At 37.4% G+C, this 20,315-nt stretch overlaps 4 protein-coding genes across 4 annotated transcripts; all 4 read left to right on the forward strand.

The window, feature by feature from the left end:
- The first annotated feature begins 5,806 nt into the window (after positions 1-5,806).
- Positions 5,807-7,036, forward strand: LOC148566225 (uncharacterized). Its single transcript, XM_088487460.1, has one exon. It carries the CDS (start codon positions 5,807-5,809, stop codon positions 7,034-7,036), a length of 1,230 nt encoding a protein of 409 aa, XP_088343586.1.
- A 4,043-nt stretch (positions 7,037-11,079) lies between these two features.
- Positions 11,080-11,724, forward strand: LOC148566226 (uncharacterized). The gene has a single exon (XM_088487461.1). The coding sequence runs from the start codon at positions 11,080-11,082 to the stop codon at positions 11,722-11,724; it is 645 nt and encodes a 214-aa protein (XP_088343587.1).
- Positions 11,725-11,745: 21 nt separating this feature from the next.
- Positions 11,746-12,710, forward strand: LOC148566227 (uncharacterized). The gene is made up of 2 exons (XM_088487462.1): positions 11,746-11,844; positions 12,189-12,710. The coding sequence occupies exons 1-2, from the start codon at positions 11,746-11,748 to the stop codon at positions 12,708-12,710; spliced, it is 621 nt and encodes a 206-aa protein (XP_088343588.1).
- Positions 12,711-17,202: 4,492 nt separating this feature from the next.
- On the forward strand, positions 17,203-19,982 carry LOC148566228 (sodium transporter HKT1-like). Its single transcript, XM_088488652.1, has 3 exons — positions 17,203-18,350; positions 18,470-18,685; positions 19,727-19,982. The coding sequence occupies exons 1-3, from the start codon at positions 17,203-17,205 to the stop codon at positions 19,923-19,925; spliced, it is 1,563 nt and encodes a 520-aa protein (XP_088344778.1). The 3' UTR covers positions 19,926-19,982.
- Positions 19,983-20,315: the final 333 nt, after the last annotated feature.

A 20,315-nucleotide genomic window follows, 5' to 3' on the forward strand; every position in this document is an offset into this window, starting at 1 on the left:
TGCTCCTTATAACCATAGGGTGATGGTTTGTTGCTACATTAAGAGAGTCAGAAGGGTTTGTGTCTAAGGTCCAGGGTAGTAGTGCTTCTGGGTCTGAGATGGGAACAGAGATAGGTATATCAGATTGGGCTGTATGTGAAGGATGGATGGAGGTGAGAGAGTTTTGGTTATTTGTGGCTGTGGTAGCAATGAGAGAGGGTGATGTTGGATTGTGTGTAGCTGATAGATATGGTTGGAATGGTGTTGGTAAGGTAGGGTCAGAGGAGGTGCAATTGGGAATTTGGTCATCTATGGCTGGGGAGGCATTAAGGGATGGTGACATTGAGTTGCTTGTAATTGACAGATTAGGTATAGGAGCAGGGTTTTTAGGTATGATGTGTAAAGGTGGTAGAGTTGAGAAGATGGATTCTTGAGGTTGCTTATTTTCAGTGTTGAACTCTGAACGTGGAACCTTGAAAGGAAAGGTTTCTTCATAAAAAATGACATTTCTAGAAATTATTACTTTGCCTGAGCTGGTTAGGCACATGTATCCTTTATGCCTGCTGCTATGTCCTAGAAAAACACATGCTGCTGATCTGAATTGAAGCTTGTTTTGGTTGTAAGGTCTTAGGTGTGGGAAGCATTGACAGCCAAATACTTTTAGGCTATCATACTGTGGTTTCTTGCCAAACAACTTTTCAAAAGGTGACATGTCATCTAGCACTGGTGTAGACAGAATGTTGATGATTTGAGCAGCTGTTGTAAAAGCATCCCCCCAGTATTTGATGGGAAGTGAGGCTGCAGCAAGCATGGTCAGTCCCATCTCAACCACGTGTCTATGCTTCCTTTCAGCCGTGCCATTTTGCTGATGAATGTGAGGGTAAGAGAACCTGTGAACTATGCCTTGTTCATATAGTGACTTTGAGAGACTTACATATTCTGCTGCATTATCACTTTGAAACACTTTTAGCTTAGCATTCAATTGTAACTCAGCCATGTGTTTAAAATGCATAAAAAATGATTTTAATTGAGCTCGACTTCTAATAAGGTATAACTAGGTATATCTAGAGTAGGCATCAATAAAATTGACAAAGTAATTGTGTCCATTAGAAACAGAAAGTTGAGCAGGGTCCCAAATATCAGAATACACAAGCTCTAGAGGAGCATTGTAAGTAGACTCAGACTTGAGAAAAGGTAAAGTATGAGATTTTCCTATGCAACATAAACTACACAGAGACTTATTTGGTGAAATTGAAAGGTTACAGGATTTCAGGACTTTGGTAACTACATTGGCTGAGGCATGCCCAAGCCTAGCATGCCAAAGCATGTATTTCTAGGAGTGTGCCTCGACTGAACTGATAAGTGCAGAGGGAGAATGATCAGTGTGTAGATTCAGAAGCCTATACATGCCTCTTGCCACATCTCCTTGTAGAATTACTTTTTTAGTATCCTGAGATTTAATAAAACAGGCATGAAAGTGAAACTCAAAGAACACATTGTTATCACAGCAGAATTGATAGACACTTAGTAGGTTCTTGGTTATATCAGGCACTAATAGTAGTTTTTGCATTATGAATTTCTTAGAGCTCAAATCTGTTTTGAAATATGCTTTTCCAATGCTATGAATTGCCAAACCTGAGCCGTTTCCAACTACAACTTGATCCGTGCCTTCATAGTTTTGCTTCTCAGTCACATTATTTGGATCTGCAGTAATGTGATGTGTGGCTCCAGAATCTGGATACCGGATTGAATCTTGAACCGTCGCAGGGTTAGCCAAAACACCACTCAAGTTTGCTTTTGGTTTTTCATCTTGTTGTTGTCTATTTTCATACCTCTCTCTGTACTGAGGCTGAGTGTATGAGAATTATTGTGCACTGTCATCTTCATACATGTGCCAGTAAGATCTTGCAGTGTGACTGAATTTGTTGCACAATTGGCATTGAGGCCTCTCTTGCATCATATTTCTTTCTTGACCTTGTTGTGCTCTTCCATAGCTTTGGTAATTCTGAGTTCTTGACCTTTCTGGATAGGTCTGTGGTGACTGCCTTCCTCCTCTAAAATTTTGAAATCTTCCTCTTCCTCTGAAATTACCTCTGTAGCCACCTCTTTAGACAAAATTGGCTTGATAATTGTCTTGAATAGGTTGATGTGTATAGCTGGATTGAGCAACATTTGCTTGTATCAGGAGATCTAGTTCAGGCTTCCTAAATCTTTCCAACATGCTTTCATGTGCAAATAGAATTGCTTCTAGCTCTCCTACTATGATTCCTTGAGATCTTATTAGAATTGATGTGAGTACAGGTGCATAGTCTTCAGTTAGGCCATGAAGAATCGCATTTACATGTTCACTTTCACTTACTTTTTCTCCTACTGAGGTTAGTGCATCGATCGTGCTCTTGATTGTTAGCACATAGTCATTCACTGAGGCACCAATCTTTGTGTTGCTGAGCTTATTCCTCAACTGTATTACCCTGGCTTTGACTTGTGATGCAAAGTGACTCTCCAGCTTGTTCCAGATCTGGTAGGTAAAGATGCATCCAACCATTCGAGTTGTATATGGCTTTGTCATTGAGGCGAGTAACCATGATTTTAACAGCGTGTCTTGCTTCTTCCACCTCTAAAATTCTGGATTGCTTTCTCCATTTTCAAGAAGTTGCTGTGGAATTCTTGTTCCGATGATATGACCTAGTAAGTCATTTTCTTCAATCATTGCTTCAACTTGGTCCTTCCACTATAAGAAATTGTCATTGTCAAGCTTCATGTAGATTGGATTGGCTGTGAATCCTGGTGCACTTACCGTCGGAGCTGAGTGCATAGCAGGAACAGGATCATTTGACGTAGCCATGGCTTGAGTGTAGAGCAAGCTCTGATACCATGAAAGGTATCATAAGCCAGCGGAGAGGGTGAAGAAGATCAGAGAGTCTGAGAGTTTTAGAGAGGAAGATAAGAATTGTTATTGAGCGTATTCATCAAAACTAACTCAGGATACAATGATAGTAATCAGATATATATGCAGAAGCAGAGTTCACTAACGGATTTATTAACAAACTATGACAACTGACATAACAGAAAGGTAGAGCAAGTTGGAAGTCTCCAGAGAAAGGGAAAATTTAACTAACTTAAGCCAACTGGATTAACAGAATGCAAGCACACGTTTCACGTGCTGTTGCTGCATCCTCTATCACTCCTATTTCACAGGCCAAATTCGCACGAGATATTATAAGAACAATACAATGAACATTGAAAACTTTTCCATTATGAGAAATATTGACTTGCTTTATTAATTAGGGGGTGAAAATCGATCGAATAGAGTCAAATTTTAATTTAATAAGTCTGATTTATATTGTAAATATATAATTTAAGTTTAAGTGTGTTATCTTTTATTTTTTATTTTTATATTTGATGAGTCTATTTAAATTCAACAAGTCCATGAGCCTAGTTAAAAATTCTGTTTTGTAAAATATAACTCAAAACAAATTTAAAAAATCTAAATTGATACTAAATACATTTTAGAGTTTATAACTTATAATTATATATCAATTGTTAGTTATATATCATAATTATACTTAAAATTCATAAATAGTTAAAAATTTAAATTAAAAATAATTTATTTTTAGAAAAATAATATTTTAACAAGTTAGCCCAATAAATTTCGTAGACTTTTTTTAAAGACTATGGCATGCACGACCAAAAACAAAAGACTATGTATGACATAAACTTTTTAAGAGTATATACTCAAATAGATTTTTAAGAAATTTTGTATTAAACGTCTTGGTTTCCAAAAAGTTTTTATTATATAGAGGTTTTTAAACTTTATAAAAGTAAAATATATAAATTCTTTTGTCACATTTTTAATGACCTATTTGTACAAATAAAAATGAGTCTAATTAAAGTAAAAAGTTATTTGTCCTAATTTTATAAAGTTTAAAGACTTTAGTGTAATAAAATTTTTTTAGAAACAAAAATGTACGACGCAAAATTTTTCAGAAATCTATTTGAGTATATATTCACTTTTTAACTAATAGACTTTACAAAAATTTAAATTTAATTTGTTTAATAAAAAGAACTAAGTCGAACCACACTTAAATGAGCTGATGAGTCATGAGTCCATGTTGGGTAATCTGACAAGCCCGATTCCACTCCTATTTACAATCATCCTGTATAAATTAAAAAATTAATCATCAATTAATCACGTATATATAAAAATACATAGTAGCCGTACAATATACAAAAAATTACGAACTAGATATAAATTTATAATCAAACTTTCCAAAAGTAACAATTTAACTTACAACTACTAATCAGATATATTTTCAGTCAAATATTGCAATCATAATAATCGAATATTTTGGTACGTCTACTAATCAGTTAATTAAACCTTTCATACGTTATATATAAACCTTTCATTATTGGATCACTTGGGTTATTTTGTGTTGGTATAAGATTTTGTATGATTTTTAATATATATATTCGGTAAAGAATTTGGTTATATCGGTTAGAAATATTTGATTACGCATATAAAAAGGTTTGATTATTTCAAACTTTTGTTTATCTTACATGGATTGTTGATTATATGCTAATTTAATTGTTAAAGGGTTTGATCGTTTTGGTTACTGACGTGTACCTATAAATTCGGTAACAAGATCAAAATCAAAATCGACCAAATAATTCGGAGATAATAATGCAGGAGAATTCAACTACAACTTGATTACAGTTTCAAACAAGACAAACATCATCTCTAATCCATTATCAACAACGGCACTTACTATCCAACCAAAAAGATCGGAACAAATAAAGAGAAGTTAACACTTCACTCGTCTATATAAACAAACGAGATAGCCCAAGAGAAGACAGGTCACAAATACATTTCATTTCTCATTCGTATTGCTTTCTTAATATCTTGTTCTGACTTGAGCATCGGAGTGTTTTTTGTATGTGCTCCCGCTGCATTGCCGAAGTGTTCTGTCATTTTCCTTGGACGACGAATAACTCTCATCAAAGCCGAGCAGTCGTGGAAGGAGTCCTTATACCTCGGTTGAACTCGAACAGAACATTTGGCGCCCATCGTGGGGTCCGAAAATTTATCTGACCCCACTATTTTTTGCCTAGATTTTGTATTCTTCTTTCTGCAGGATTCCCAGCATGGCCGATAATGGAGTCCAACAACCCACGCAAGCAGAACTCCTAGCTCAGATTGCTGAGTTTCAGGCAGAAGTTCGAAGGATAGCCGAGCTGTCCTCCACCAATAACGTGGGAAAACAGGAGGAAGGAAATTCTAAAGGCTCGGCTCAGGGTAACACAGACCCACTGAGCATCAGTCCGCCAAAGGAAAAGCTGACCTTAGACAATCCTTTCCCCGAGGAGATCACCAAGTTTTAGATGCCGAAAAATTTCGTGCTACCTACTACTCTTGAGCTATATAAGGGGTTTGGTGACCCCCGCGCTCATGTTAAGAAATTCTAATCTATGATATTTTTTAACGGTGCTAACAATGAACCTGTACTTTACCGAGCTTTTCCTACTTATCTTGATGGTGCTGCATTACTTTGGTTTTCTAAGTTATCTGCAGGTTCGATCTCCTCATTTGAGAAGCTAGCGAGATCTTTCATCGACTATTTCGCAGCATCAAGAATATAAGTACATGGATTAGATTATCTAGGCACTATCAGACAAGGACAACACGAAAGTTTAAAGGATTACATGACCCGGTTTGCTGAAGCAACCATGGAAATTCCAGACTTAGACCCAGCAGTCCACTTGCACGCCCTTAAGGCCAACCTCAGACCCGGTAAGTTCTGGGAGACAATCGCAGTTCACCAAACCTAAAATGCTGGAGGAATTCCGAGAAAGGGCCGCAGGACAAATGGAGATCGAAAAATTTCGTGAGGCTCAGAGAACGGACAGACAACCACCCAGGAGAGAAGAAGACAAGACTGTAAGATCACCAAACAATAAGAAACCAAGGAAGCTATTCAAGTTCACCCCTAAATTTGATACTTATACCAGATTTAACACAACGAGAGAAAAAATAATCAAAGAGATTCTCAATGCCAAAATAATAAAACCCCCCGCCCGAGCAGGAAGCTACCAGGATCAACGATTTGTCAACAAGAATAAACACTGTGCTTTCCATCAGAAGTACGGACATACAACGGACGAATGCGTAATCGCCAAGGACTTATTAGAAAGATTAGCCCGACAAGGCCTCCTTGACAAATATGTCGAAGGAAGAAGAAGCATGGAAAACACTCGAGACCGAGAAGAGCATCAACGAACCTCAGAAGAAAAGGATGACAGTAGGTGGCCCAACCCTAACCCACCAAAGGGGGTCATAAACTGCATATCCGGAGGATTCGCGGGGGGAGGCGAGACAAACACGGCACGCAAACGAAGCTACCGAGCAATGCTGGCAATCGAAGGAACAGTACCCCAAAGAAACAACGACACAACAGATCTCAAAATTACCTTCATCCAGGCCTACCTATCTTCGCTTGGCCCAAACCTGGACGACCCAGTGGTGATTTCCATCCAAACAGGTGAATTATTGGTAAGAAAGGTCCTCCTAGTCCTAAACCCAGGTAGTAGCGCAGATGTCCTCTTTTACTTTACTTTCCAAAAAATGAAATTATCTGAAAAAGCCATACAACCTTCATCCGGAGAATTGGTAGGGTTCTTAGGAGAAAGGGTGCCAATAAAACGCTACATATGGTTAAAAACAACAATGGAGAACACCCCATTATCACGGACCATTGATGTCCATTACCTTATAGTCGACTGCCCCAGTCCTTGCAATATTATTCTCGGAAGACCCACTCTGAACATATTCAGATCAGTGGTATCTACCTTACATTTATGTGTTAAGTTTCAAGCACAGGATGGCAAGATAGCAACAGTCCACTCAGACCGCCAACAAGCTCGGCAATGTTACAATGCAAGCCAAAAAGGAGCCAACACCAGAGGAAAACTTCAACAAGAGGTCAAGGCTATCCACAGCACAAACGAAGTACTGTCCCTAGCAGAACTCGATCCTCGGGGGGATTCCCAGGAAAGACCTTAGCCAGCAGACAAACTCCAAAAAGTCCCCATGACCTCAAAACCAGAACAATTTACTTACATCGGTCGAGCTCTTAAAGGACAGGAGAAACTAAAACTCATAAAGGTACTACATGACAACGCCGACTTGTTCACCTGGACTCCGACAGACATGCCAGGGATAGACCCGAACATCATTTGCCACAAATTCGCCATTGACAGAACAATCCGACCTGTTGCTCAAAAGAAAAGGAACCTCGGGGCAAAGAAAGCAAAGGCAGCCCTGGAAGAGACTAAGAAGCTCCTCAGTGCCGACTTCATCAAAGAAATCCGCTTCACCACATGGCTCTCGAATGTGGTAATGGTAAGAAAAAACTTAGGTAAATGGCGCATGTGCATCGGCTTTACAAATCTTAACAAGGCATGTCCAAAAGATGCCTATCCATTGCCCTGTATTAACAAACTAGTAGATAATGCATCAGGATTCAAAAGCTTAAGCTTTATGGACGCATACTCTGATTACAACCAGATCTGCATCCAGAAGACCAAAGCAAAATAGCTTTCATAACTGAACATTTGAATTTTTGTTATAAAGTAATGCCATTCGGCCTAAAGAATGCAGGTGCAACATATCAGCGACTAATGGACAAGGTATTCCATCAACAAATAGGTCGAAATATGGAGATCTACGTAGTGACATGGTGGCCAAGACTCCATCAGAAAGATCGCACTGCGATGACCTCGAAGAAATATTTAAACAGATCCGAACATATAATATGAGACTCAATCCAGAGAAATGTGCTTTTGGAGTACAAGAAGGAAAGTTCCTCGGCTTCTTGCTAACTTTGCGAGGAATCGAAGTGAACCCCGAAAAATGTGAAGCGATACTCAACATGGCAAGCCCGAAAACAATAAAAGAAGTACAACAGCTAGCAGGGAGAGTCGCCGCTCTATCAAGATTTCTGCCCGCAGTATCAAACCGATCATACCACTTTTTCCAGACGATTTTTAAAACCAAAAAGTTCGAGTGGATAGAAGAATGTGAGACAGCATTTGTCGAACTTAAAACCATCCTATCCTCACCACTAGTACTGCAAAGTCCATAGATCGGTAAACCTTTGTATTTGTACTTATCTGTTTCCAATTATTCTGTGAGTTCAGCCCTAGTTACTGAGGCAGGAAAAGCACAAAAACCAGTATACTTCATTAGTAGAGTCATGCAGCCAACAGAAAGGAGATATCCCAGAATAGAACAACTGGCCTTGGCACTGGTAATAATAGTAAGGAGGCTAAGGCACTATTTCCAGAGCCACACAATAGTCGTGAGGACGAACCAACCACTAAGACAAATATTGACAAAACCAGAATTGGCAGGACGGCTGGCCAAGTGGTCCATCGAGCTTTCTGAGTTTGACATTCAGTTTCAATCAAGACCGGCTCTGAAATCACAGATCCTGGCAGACTTCGTTGCCGAACTTACATCTAGCGAGCACTATCACGAATAGGCTTGGGAGTTGCACGTAGATGGAGCATCAAACCGAGAAGGAAGTGGAGCTGGGATAGTACTAAAGGAATAAGAACAGTAATGGCCGAACAATCCCTTCAATTCCACTTCTCGACAAGCAATAACCAAGCCAAATATGAGGCGCTCATAGCAGGTCTCAAGCTCGTCCTCAGATTTCAAGTATAATGCCTGATAGTACACTGTGACTCCCTCTTAGTGGTCCAACAAATCAAAGGAGATTTCCAAGTAAAGGATCCTCTGTTAGAGCAGTATTGGCTCATAGCAAAGGATCTTATTTCAAAGTTTGATAAATTTATCATATCACATGTGCATAGAGAGAAGAACACTAGAGCGGATGTATTATCCAAACTTACTGCTACTAGAGCAAATACACACACATCGGCACTATCACAACTTACACTAGAAAAACCCAGCATCGAATCATTGTGCATAATGAACATCACTCATACAAACGACTGGAGAATACCTTTTCTTGAGTATATTAATACAAACGAGACTAATCCTCAAAGCTTTAGGCAAAAAGCAAGTTTTTTTACGGCAGGAGAACTATACAGACGTGGTTTCTCACACCCACTACTAAAATGCCTCGGCAAAAACGAAGCCAATGAAGTCATGAACGAGGTCCACGAGGGCGTATATGGCAACCACATAGGAGGACGAGCTCTGGCGGCCAAGATTATCTGAATAGGATATTACTGGCCAACAATGCAAAGGGACTGCATATTAAAGGTCAAAACATGCGACAACTGCGAAAAGTATGCCGCCATCTCAATGAAGCCCGCCGAGGTATTGCACAGCATGGAGGTAAGCTGGCCTTTCTATAGATGGGGCTCGATATCCTCGGCCCATTCCCAATAGCGCCAGGACAAGTAAAATTCCTCTTAATCTCAATCGACTATTTCTCAATCCACAGCACAAACAAAGTGCTGTCCCTAGCAGAACTCGATCCTCGGGGGAATTCCCAGGAAAGACCTTAGCCAGCAAACAAACTCCAAAAAGTACCCATGACCTCAAAACCAGAACAATTTACTTATATCGGTCGAGCTCTTAAAGAACAGGAGAAACTAAAACTCATAAAGGTACTACAAGACAATGCCAACTTGTTCACCTGGACTCCGGCAGACATGCCAGGGATAGACCCGAACATCATTTGCCACAAATTCGCCATTGACAGAACAATCCGACCTGTTGCTCAAAAGAAAAGGAACCTCGGGGCGAAGAAAGCAAAGGCAGCCCTGGAAGAGACTAAGAAGATCCTCAGTGCCGACTTCATCAAAGAAATCCGCTTCACCACATGGCTCTTGAATGTGGTAATGGTAAGAAAAAACTTAGGTAAATGGCGCATGTGCGTCGGCTTGACAAATCTTAACAAGGCATGTCCAAAAGATGCCTATCCATTGCCTTGTATTGACAAACTGGTAGATAATGCATCAGGATTCAAAAGCTTAAGCTTCATGGACGCATACTCTGATTACAACCAGATCCTTATGCATCCAGAAGACCAAAGCAAAATAGCTTTCATAACTTAACATGTGAATTTTTGTTATAAAGTAATGTCATTCGGCCTAAAGAATGCAGGTGCAACATATCAGCGACTAATGGACAAGGTATTCTATCAACAAATAGGTCGGAATATGGAGATCTACGTGGATGACATGGTGGCCAAGACTCCATCAGAAAGATTGCACTGCGATGACCTCGAAAAAATATTTAAACAGATCCGAACATATAATATGAGACTCAATCCAGAGAAATGTGCTTTTGGAGTACAAGAAGGAAAGTTCCTCGGCTTCTTGCTAACTTCGCGAGGAATTGAAGTGAACCCCGAAAAATATGAAGCAATACTCAACATGGCAAGCCCGAAAATAATAAAAGAAGTACAACAGCTAGCAGGGAGAGTGGCCGCTCTGTCAAGATTTCTGCCCGCAGTATCAAACCAATCATACCACTTTTTCCAGACGATTTCCAAAACCAAAAAGTTCAAGTGGATAGAAGAATGTGAGACAGCATTTGCCAAACTTAAAACCATCCTATCCTCACCACTAGTACTGCAAAGTCCAGAGATCGGTAAACCTTTGTATTTGTACTTATCTGTTTCCAATTATTCTGTGAGTTCGGCCCTGGTTACTGAGGCAGGAAAAGCACAAAAACCAGTATACTTCGTTAGTAGAGTCATGCAGCCAACAAAAAGGAGATATCCCAGAATAGAACAACTGGCCTTGGCACTGGTAATAATAGTAAGGAGGCTAAGGCACTATTTCCAGAGCCACACAATAGTCGTGAGGACGAACCAACCACTAAGGCAAATATTGACAAAACCAGAATTGGCAGGACGGCTGGCCAAGTGGTCCATCGAGCTTTCTGAGTTTGACATTCAGTTTCAATCAAGACCGGCTCTGAAATCACAGATCCTGGCAGACTTCGTTGCCGAACTTACATCTAGCGAGCACTATCACGAATAGGCTTGGGAGTTGCACGTAGATGGAGCATCAAACCGAGAAGAAAGTGGAGCTGGGATAGTACTAAAGGAAGGAAGAACAGTAATGGCCGAACAATCCCTTCAATTCCACTTCTCGGCAAGCAATAACCAAGCCGAATATGAGGCGCTCATAGCAGGTCTCAAGCTCGTCCTCAACTTTCAAGTACAATGCCTGATAGTACACTGTGACTCCCTCTTAGTGGTCCAACAAATCAAAGGAGATTTCCAGGTAAAGGATCCTCTGTTAGAGCAGTATTGGCTCATAGCAAAGGATCTTATTTCAAAGTTTGATAAATTTATCATATCACATGTGCATAGAGAGAAGAACACTAGAGCGGATGTATTATCCAAACTCACTGCTACTAGAGCAAATACACACACATCGGCACTATCACAACTTACACTAGAAAAATCTAGCATCGAATCATTGTGCATAATGAACATCACTCATACAAATGACTGGAGAATACCTTTTCTTGAGTATATTAATACAGGGACCATCCCCAAAAACGAGACTAATCCTCAAAGCTTTAGGCAAAAAGCAAGTTTTTTTACAACTGTGGCAAGAGAACTATACAGACGTGGTTTCTCACACCCACTACTAAAATGCCTCGGCAAAAACGAAGCCAATGAAGTCATGAACGAGGTCCATGAGGGCCTATGTGGCAACCACATAGGAGGACGAGCTCTGGCGGCCAAGATTATCTGAATAGGATATTACTGGCCAACAATGCAAAGGGACTGCATATTAAAGGTCAAAACATGCGACAACTACGAAAAGTACGCCGCCATCTCAATGAAGCCCGCCGAGGTATTAGACAGCATGGAGGTAAGCCGGCCTTTCTATAGATGGGGCTCGATATCCTCGGCCCATTCCCAATAGCGCCAGGACAAGTAAAATTCCTCTTAGTCTCAATCGACTATTTCTCAAAATGGATAGAGGCACAACCACTAGCAAGAATAATAGCCGAAAAGGTACAATCTTTCATATGGAAAAATATCATATGTAGGTTTGGAATACCTAAGGAGATAATATCAGATAATGGTATGCAATTTATAGATAACAAACTTGCATCATTCTTGAAAAACTTTAACATACAACATCATTTTAGCTCGGTCGAGCACCCACAGACAAATGGGCAGGCCGAAGCTGCTAACCGAATAATCTTGCAGGTGATGAGAAAAAAGCTCACTGATGCAAAAGTTGAATGGGCAGACTTGATCCCAGAAATACTGTGGAGCTATAACACAACAATACAAACCACTATAGGCGAGACCCCATTCAAATTAGTGTACGGAACAGAGGCGCTGATACCGATTAAGGTCGGCATCCCCACCTTAAGGGCTGAGCTATACAATCAAAACCACAATATTGATACAAGGAAGGCCGAGTTAGATCTCGTGGAGGAAAATAGAGACGTCGCCGCTATCAAACAAAAAGCAATGAAGCAACTTATAGAAAGAAGACACAATAAGAAAGTAGTACCCAGAACATTCAGCAAAGGGGACCTAGTCCTCAGAAGAACAGAGGAACCAAGACGACCTTCATCACATGGCAAACTCGTCGCAAATTGGGAAGGACCATTTCGGATCGCAAAAGTACTCGGAATGGGGGCTTACCAATTACAAACACTAAAAGGCGACTCACTATCAGGAAATTGGAATATCTCTTCACTAAAGTTGTATAGATCATAACATGTACAATCCGCAGATGAAGGTACTCTTTTTCCCCTTTAGAGGTTTTTTCCCAAATAAGGGTTTTACCTAAGGAGGGTTTTAATGAGGCCGGATGCCCAATATGTCAAATTATCAAAGTTAGACAATGTACTGACATATGGATAACCGATCTGTTCCTTACTTTCTCTTTTTTCCTATTCTATTCCCAAATGCAAAAACATTAACCAAGCATGCATATCTATATATTATCAAAATACCAAATTGTCAAACTGACCCAACCTTGGTCAGCACAAACAAAAAAAAATAGGAGTTACTCCAATCCAAACTCAAAAAGACAATAAACATAAAAAAAGAACGAGCAAACCACACAAATATACATAAATTAAGAGGGGGAAATATTCTCATCATGGTCCTCCACGGTCCCATCCACAACCAGCTTCCCGCCAATAACAATCTTGGTCACATCAAGCTGACCACAATCAAACTCGGGGGCCAACACAGCAATTTAACTGACAGCTAGGTCAAATCTGAAGGAGAACATCTCCACTCCCTCCTCTTCCAACTCATGAACCCTGGAGGTTAGCTGCCCCTTAGTCTTATCATTCTCTTTCACCTCTGCCTGCAGAAGCTGGACTTGATCCCGAAAGCGAACAACCTCCTCTTCAAACTCTTTCATTTTCGCCGTAACATCTACAATGATGTCGTCCTTCTCCTTCGACGACTTCTCTAATTCGGAAACCCTCTCCACAGCCACCTGTTGTTCAGCCCCGAGAAGTTCAATAGTGCGACCCACGCGCATCAAACGCGAAGCGACAATCTGCATCAGAAGACAAACATAAATCAACAAACATAAAAAAATAATAATGACAAAGACACAAAAAATGCACAAATGTATATAGCTGACCTGAATAAACTTTCCCATCCCCTCCATGCCAATCCGACGAGTCATAAGCATATCTCTAGGGTACTGAGAAACCCTGTCAAAAAGCTCGGCAAAGGGAAATTGATCACTCCACAACGAATGCGAACTAGTGGCAGGAATGAAGCCATGGAGCCTTTTCTGCCTCTCAAAAGCAGACCTATTGCCACCAACAACTTCCTTATCACCCTCCGAAATAACCTCAAGAGACTTCTCGGTGTCATCCCTCTTCCTCTTAAAAGATGATGCCGGCTGGGCAGCAGACTGAGCGGCATCCCCCCACCCTCCTTCACGGTCCCAAAGCCTCCCGCACTTTTCTCCTTTTTCTTTTTGAGAAATGACTGAAATCGGGAAGGATCAAGAAGAGGAACTCGCCCACCTACAGACAGAAAGCAAACAATCAAGAAAATGCAAACATGACAACAAAAACAGCAGCCAGCATTACCTATGTAAGCTTTCAAACCCTCACTGTCACCAGAATCACGAAAACAAAGAACTTCGGGAATAGATAAATATTCCCCATCAGCAAAACTCTCTATCAAAAAGTCTAAGAAACAGTCTTCATCCTCGCTCCGCTCCGTAGCCTCAAGAATTTGGATCGTCTCCGAGCACCAATAAAGGGAAAATATTTCTATAAGCTCGTTGTCCAGATAAAAGGGATACTCGGTCTCTACTGACCGCACTTTAACAAACATAGATTTAAAATTTTTGAATGAAGATTTATATAGCAGGAAAATGGAACACCCAGAAAAGCTGCTCAAACATACCCACAACCCTTTCTGAACCCCTTTTGATTGAAATAATGAGAAAAATACAAACAAAGAGCATGGAAAATAAAGAAAGTCCATGAGACATTGAAAAGCACGAAGAAATGTCCAAGAGTTAGGATCCAACTGCGAAGGCGCGCAGTTGAGTTGGGTCAGAACATCACACTCAAAATTAGTAAAAGGAAATTTTATACGAAGTTCAGTATGGCATGGGGTGTACATGTAGAAATATTGCCAACCCCCTCTCTTCTCATAAACCCTATCCTCACCAGAACAGTGGAGAAGCTCAACAACTACACCCGAACCTTCTTTGACAATTTTCAAACCCTTAAGCTCACACATTGACTCGACGTCCACATACGACGAGGAACGAGTCCTAACATCATTATGTACCCAGTGATACCAGTTGTCTTTTTTCACTTCAACTACCTTCTGCTTTTCTTTCTTTTTCTCTTTCGCCATTTCAAAAACAGAAGCAAAAGAAACTTTAGGAAAAGAAACTAACTTTTAGAAGTCATGATGGGGGTCAACTGGTAGGAGAAATTTGAAACAGCAGAATGTCAATTCCAAAACAGCAAACAAATATTATTACAAGCCCACTAACTTAGTAGGTAACTCAAGTGATAACCTCTCAAAGCATCGAAAACCCAAACAGTGAGGAAGCGCATTAATCGCAGCACATTTCACAAGGAAAAAGTCTCTTGACTTTCTTTTGATCTCTCCCAGGTTTCTTTTTATTTCTTTCTTTTTCAAACACTTAAACGCAACCCATGGAAGGCCCAAGATTGCAAAAAAAGACTCAATACATCACGAAACTAATCAAACCCATACTCGCGGGAAAAACACACACAAAAGACGAGCATATTAAAAGCTTACCCGTTGCTTTTGTACAAAGCCAGACAAGCTTGGGGGCTATGACATGTACTCTATAAACTCGGTAACAAGATCAAAATCAAAACCGACCAAATAATCCGGAGATAATAATGCAGGAGAACTCAACCACAACTTGATTACAGTTCCAAACAAGTCAAACATCATCTATAGTCCGTTATTAACAACGGCACTCACCATCCAACCAAAAAATCGGAACAAATAAAGGAAAGCTAACACTTCACTCGTCTATATAAACAAACGAGATAGCCCAGGAGAAGACATATCACAAATACATTTCATTTCTCATTCGTATTGCTTTCTTAATATCTTGTTCTGACTTAAGCGTCGGAGTGTTTTTTGCAGGTGCTCTCGCCGCTGTGTTTCGCATTGCCGAAGTGTTCTGTTATTCTCCTTGAACGACGAATAACTCTCCTCAAAGCCGAGCAATCGTGGAAGGAGTTCTTATACCTCGGTTGAGCTCGAACGGAACAGTTACTTTAGCTTTGATTGTTTAATTATATGTGAAAATTACCTTATAATTTAACATTTTTGTCTTAAAATCAAATTCCTCTGTATAATTAAACTTTTTTTTTTTAAAACACTAAAAGAAATATTAGCCATTCAATTGTGAAAATAACTACTATGCAAAGAAATACTCTAAACCACATGTATGTGACTATGTGGTTAAAGTCAAAGCATATAGAAGCCAATGCATTGTTGTTAAAGGAATTAATGGCATATATAGTTTCACCCAACTTACCAAAACACCTTCCATCGTTTGAATTTGTTTGATTTGTACGAATTTTACTTCAACCACAAATCAAAAAGTTATTTCATCAGCATAATTACCCGAAATTGTGATGCTTAAGTGAATATCTAGGACTATAGTCTTTATGATGATATCATTAGTATTTAAGGTTATTGTTATCGTCCAAATTGATAACCCAATTTCCCTACCCCTAGTCTTCCCGCAACTTAATTTCTTTAAGTTGTTGTGGCTTTCTTTATAGTTTATAACCAAATATGATAAGTGATTTGAATCAGTTTGATGATTTTCAGCGCAATCTCAAATTCAAACGTCTGTGAACTTTTTGCAGCAATTTAAAATTAGCACAGTTTAAAACCGTCACAAATCCCATAAAAAAACTGCCACTATTTTCCGTGTTTCATATATATACTAAATTATTACCGGAATAATTTAACCTAAGAGAGAACTAAGAAATTCATTAAAACTTTTTAAATTTCAACTTTTTTATGCTAACATTACTGCTTAATTACTAGCTCTGACGATTAATTAAGACAGATTTACATGTTTAAAATATTTTAAAAATAGCATATATTAAAAGAAATTAACATATAAGTAACTAATAAGTAAGTAATACTACTTAATATATTAATTATACCATCCAAAAAAATTCAATATAAATAAGATTTTTATATATAAAAAAATATTTTTTATTTATTAATATACGTAATTTATGGAATATTTATCAATTTAAATAATTCTGAAACGTATCTCAAATACATAGTAGATATTAATAAACATGTATTTCAGATGCAACGCATCCAATATATAAAAAAAGATTTAATATGTTAATTTTGGATGCACCCAAAATTCAATTCGTTTGATAATTCAAGATGAGTTAAGTTATCTATGAGTCACTGCATTCTAAATATAAAAAAAAAAAAAAAAAACATAAAAATTATATTAATCTCTAACTTTTTAAATTTAAGACAAATCTTCCATCAAACCTTTTTTTTTTAAATCACTTTACTTTTTTCCCAAAATATATTAGAAAAGATTTTATATTTTATTTAATAGAGATGAATTTATATTTTATTTAAGACAAAAATCACTTCCCAATGCCTTTATAAATGCATGCCTCCAATTCCCACTTCACGTAATCATCCAAGTCCCCATTCAATTTCAAAAAACACAGAATCAAATTAAATGATGAACCTTTCCTTCTTTGGTAGGAAGCTACAACATCTTTTTAGCCCTTATTTCCAATTCAACTTCAACTCATTTTTCATTCAGCTTTGTTATTTTATGATCATGTCTCTTTTTGGATACTTGGGTCTCAAGGTATCAAAGCCAAAAACCTATGTTAAGCCTAAGAACTTCGACCTGTTTTATACTTCTGTCTCTGCTTCTACTGTCTCAAGTATGACGGCCATAGAAATGGAAGTTTTCTCTAACTCCCAACTCGTCCTCATAACTTTTCTTATGTTTTTTGGTGGTGAAGTTTTCACTTCCTTACTAGAACTTGTCTTTGCTAGGTTCAATAACAATTCATTCACTTCCATGAAAAATGATTATAGTGTCAAAGTTAGTACTAATAATAGTCTTCCAATAAAAAAAGTCCATGATCAAATTGAGCTTGGTTTAGTTTCTATTCCTAATCATCACTCATCACAAGACCAAAACCAATTCATTCATGTCAATTATGATATTAACAATAAACATGTACTTAGGTCTAACTCCCTTAAGTATTTGAGCCATGTAGTTTTAGGTTACTTTTTGGTGCTTCAATTTGTTGGAACTTTCTTGGTTTCTATGTACATGAGCTTCATTCCTAGTGCAAAGCAAGTACTTAGAGAAAAAGGTATCAAAACCCTAACATTTTCTATTTTCACCATAGTTTCAACTTTTGCAAGTTGTGGCTATGTCCCCACAAATGAAAATATGATAGTTTTCAAGAAGAATTCAGGCCTTCTTATTATTATTCTCCCATATATCCTTCTTGGTAACACCTTGTATGCACCATGCTTGAGGTTTGTGATTTGGGTTCTTGAGAAAATTACCAAAAGAGAGGAATTTTCATACTTGCTTAAGAATTCAAAGGAAATAGGTTTTGGTCATTTGCTACCTCCCCTTCATTCTTGGCTACTTGTTGCTACCGTTTTAGGGTTCAATATAATTCAATTTGTGATTTTTTGTTCCATGGAGTGGGGAACACAAATCATGGATGGTTTGAATCCTTATCAGAAATTTGTTGCGTCTTTGTTTCAAATCACAAATGCTAGACATTCCGGTGAATCCGTTTTTGATCTCTCTACCATCTCTTCAGCCATATTGGTCCTCTTCGTCGTCATGATGTAAGTCAATTTTACATACAGTTCTTAAAAACAACAACTGCGCGTGAATTTTCACTATATTTCTTTTCATGAATTGTGTGTAATAATTTGATATTGATTGTTATGGGTATGGAAATCAGGTACCTTCCACCATACACAACATTCTTGCCCATAATGGACCACGAGACCGAAAATGATGCCAAGAAAGACAAAAGAAGGCTAGTGGAGTGCCTTGTGTTGTCTCAACTTTCATATTTGGTTATTTTCATTATTTTGATTTGCATCACTGAGAACAAAAGCCTGAGAGAGGATCCTCTCAACTTTAATGTTTTGAACATCACCATAGAAGTCATCAGGCATGCCACTTTCATTTCTTTTCTCTCTTCGCTTATATATGTATTCTTTCTCAACTATTAATATTTTTTTTATTGAATCGATTCCTTTATTTTTTTTTATATTATCTAATCAATTTTGAATGGTTATGTTACTATATCCTGTGTTAGAATATAATTAAGATCAACTAGGATCAATTAGTATTATTTAGTATATCTGAATATTTATTATAAGAGATTATGTCTTTATTATTACGATTCTCTTAGTACCTATAAATACCCTTTTATATTGTATCATTCCAAACAACTTGAATAGACAACTTGATTACACTCAATAATACACAAATTCTTCCTCCAATTTAGTCTCTTGTTTCTAACATCATGAACAACCCATTTGCACTTTGTTTGGATTATAGTATAATTTTTGTCATTTTAATCAATTGCACACTAATTAAAAAATTTAATATTGATTATAAATTTATTTACTAAAATATATTTATTTAATAACTCAGTTACTAATTCTTAATTTTTAGATTAATTATTTATTGTACTTAAAATTATATTGAGAGAAGTTGAAAATAACATAATGAACAAAATATAAAATACAAAAAAATAAGTAAATTACACTAGCCTCTAATTAAATTTGATGATAATAATATAAAATTTTTAGTTCAACTGGATAGCTAAGTTTTTTTATTCTAAATTCTATACTCTAAATTTTAAAATTCTAAATTCTAGGGCTTAAAATCATAATTTTAAACACTAAAAATTTATAAAAAAATAAAATTAAAATTAAAATTTTTTTCAATAATAAAGTAATTAATATTAGTTATTAACTAATTAAAAATTAGTTCCCTATTACTTATTTATTATCTTGTCATGCCTATACAAAATTATAAAGAAGACCATTGTAACACAGTTTATAAAACACAGGGGAAATTAAATGTTACCTAACTTAAATAATATCAGAGAAAATTAGTGTTTATATATATTTTTACAAATTAAGAAATATTATGATAAATAATACTAATTAACAAGTATTAAAAATTGTTTTGAATTGTGCAGTGCATATGGAAACGTAGGTTTCTCAATGGGATATAGCTGCGGAAGGCAATTGAAAGCGAATGGTAGTTGCAAAGATTTATGGGTTGGATTTTCTGGGAAATGGAGCAACAAAGGCAAGTTCATCCTTATTCTTGTCATGTTCTTCGGAAGGCTCAAGAAATTCAATATGAAAGGTGGCAAAGCTTGGGACCTATCCTAGCTAATAATTCCTATATATCAGGATTCTAAAAATCAAATGGATTATTAAACCAACAGAGTTAGAAGTTCAAAAGTTAATATTTCAATCGAGATTCATGTAGGATTGAATTAGATATAATAAAATATATAGCTTTTAGGAGAGAAAAAGTAATTTTTTATATTTTATTATTTTTAATCAGTTAATTGCTAAAAAATCGTACCGATTTGACTAGTTAACTGGTTCTTCAACTGAATTTTTTTTTATTTTTTGACTGATTCATTATCAACCAATTTTTTTATCTAAAACGAACTGATCTAGTAAATAATTCTCGATTAACCCATCTAAATCGATCGGTTTGGTCCGATTCTTATAACCATGATGTATTTATAATCCAATGTTAATAATTATTAA

This window comes from Arachis ipaensis, chromosome B5 (assembly GCF_059453495.1).
Source record: "Arachis ipaensis isolate K30076 ecotype BB chromosome B5, ASM5945349v1, whole genome shotgun sequence".
NCBI classification, from domain to species: domain Eukaryota; kingdom Viridiplantae; phylum Streptophyta; class Magnoliopsida; order Fabales; family Fabaceae; genus Arachis; species Arachis ipaensis.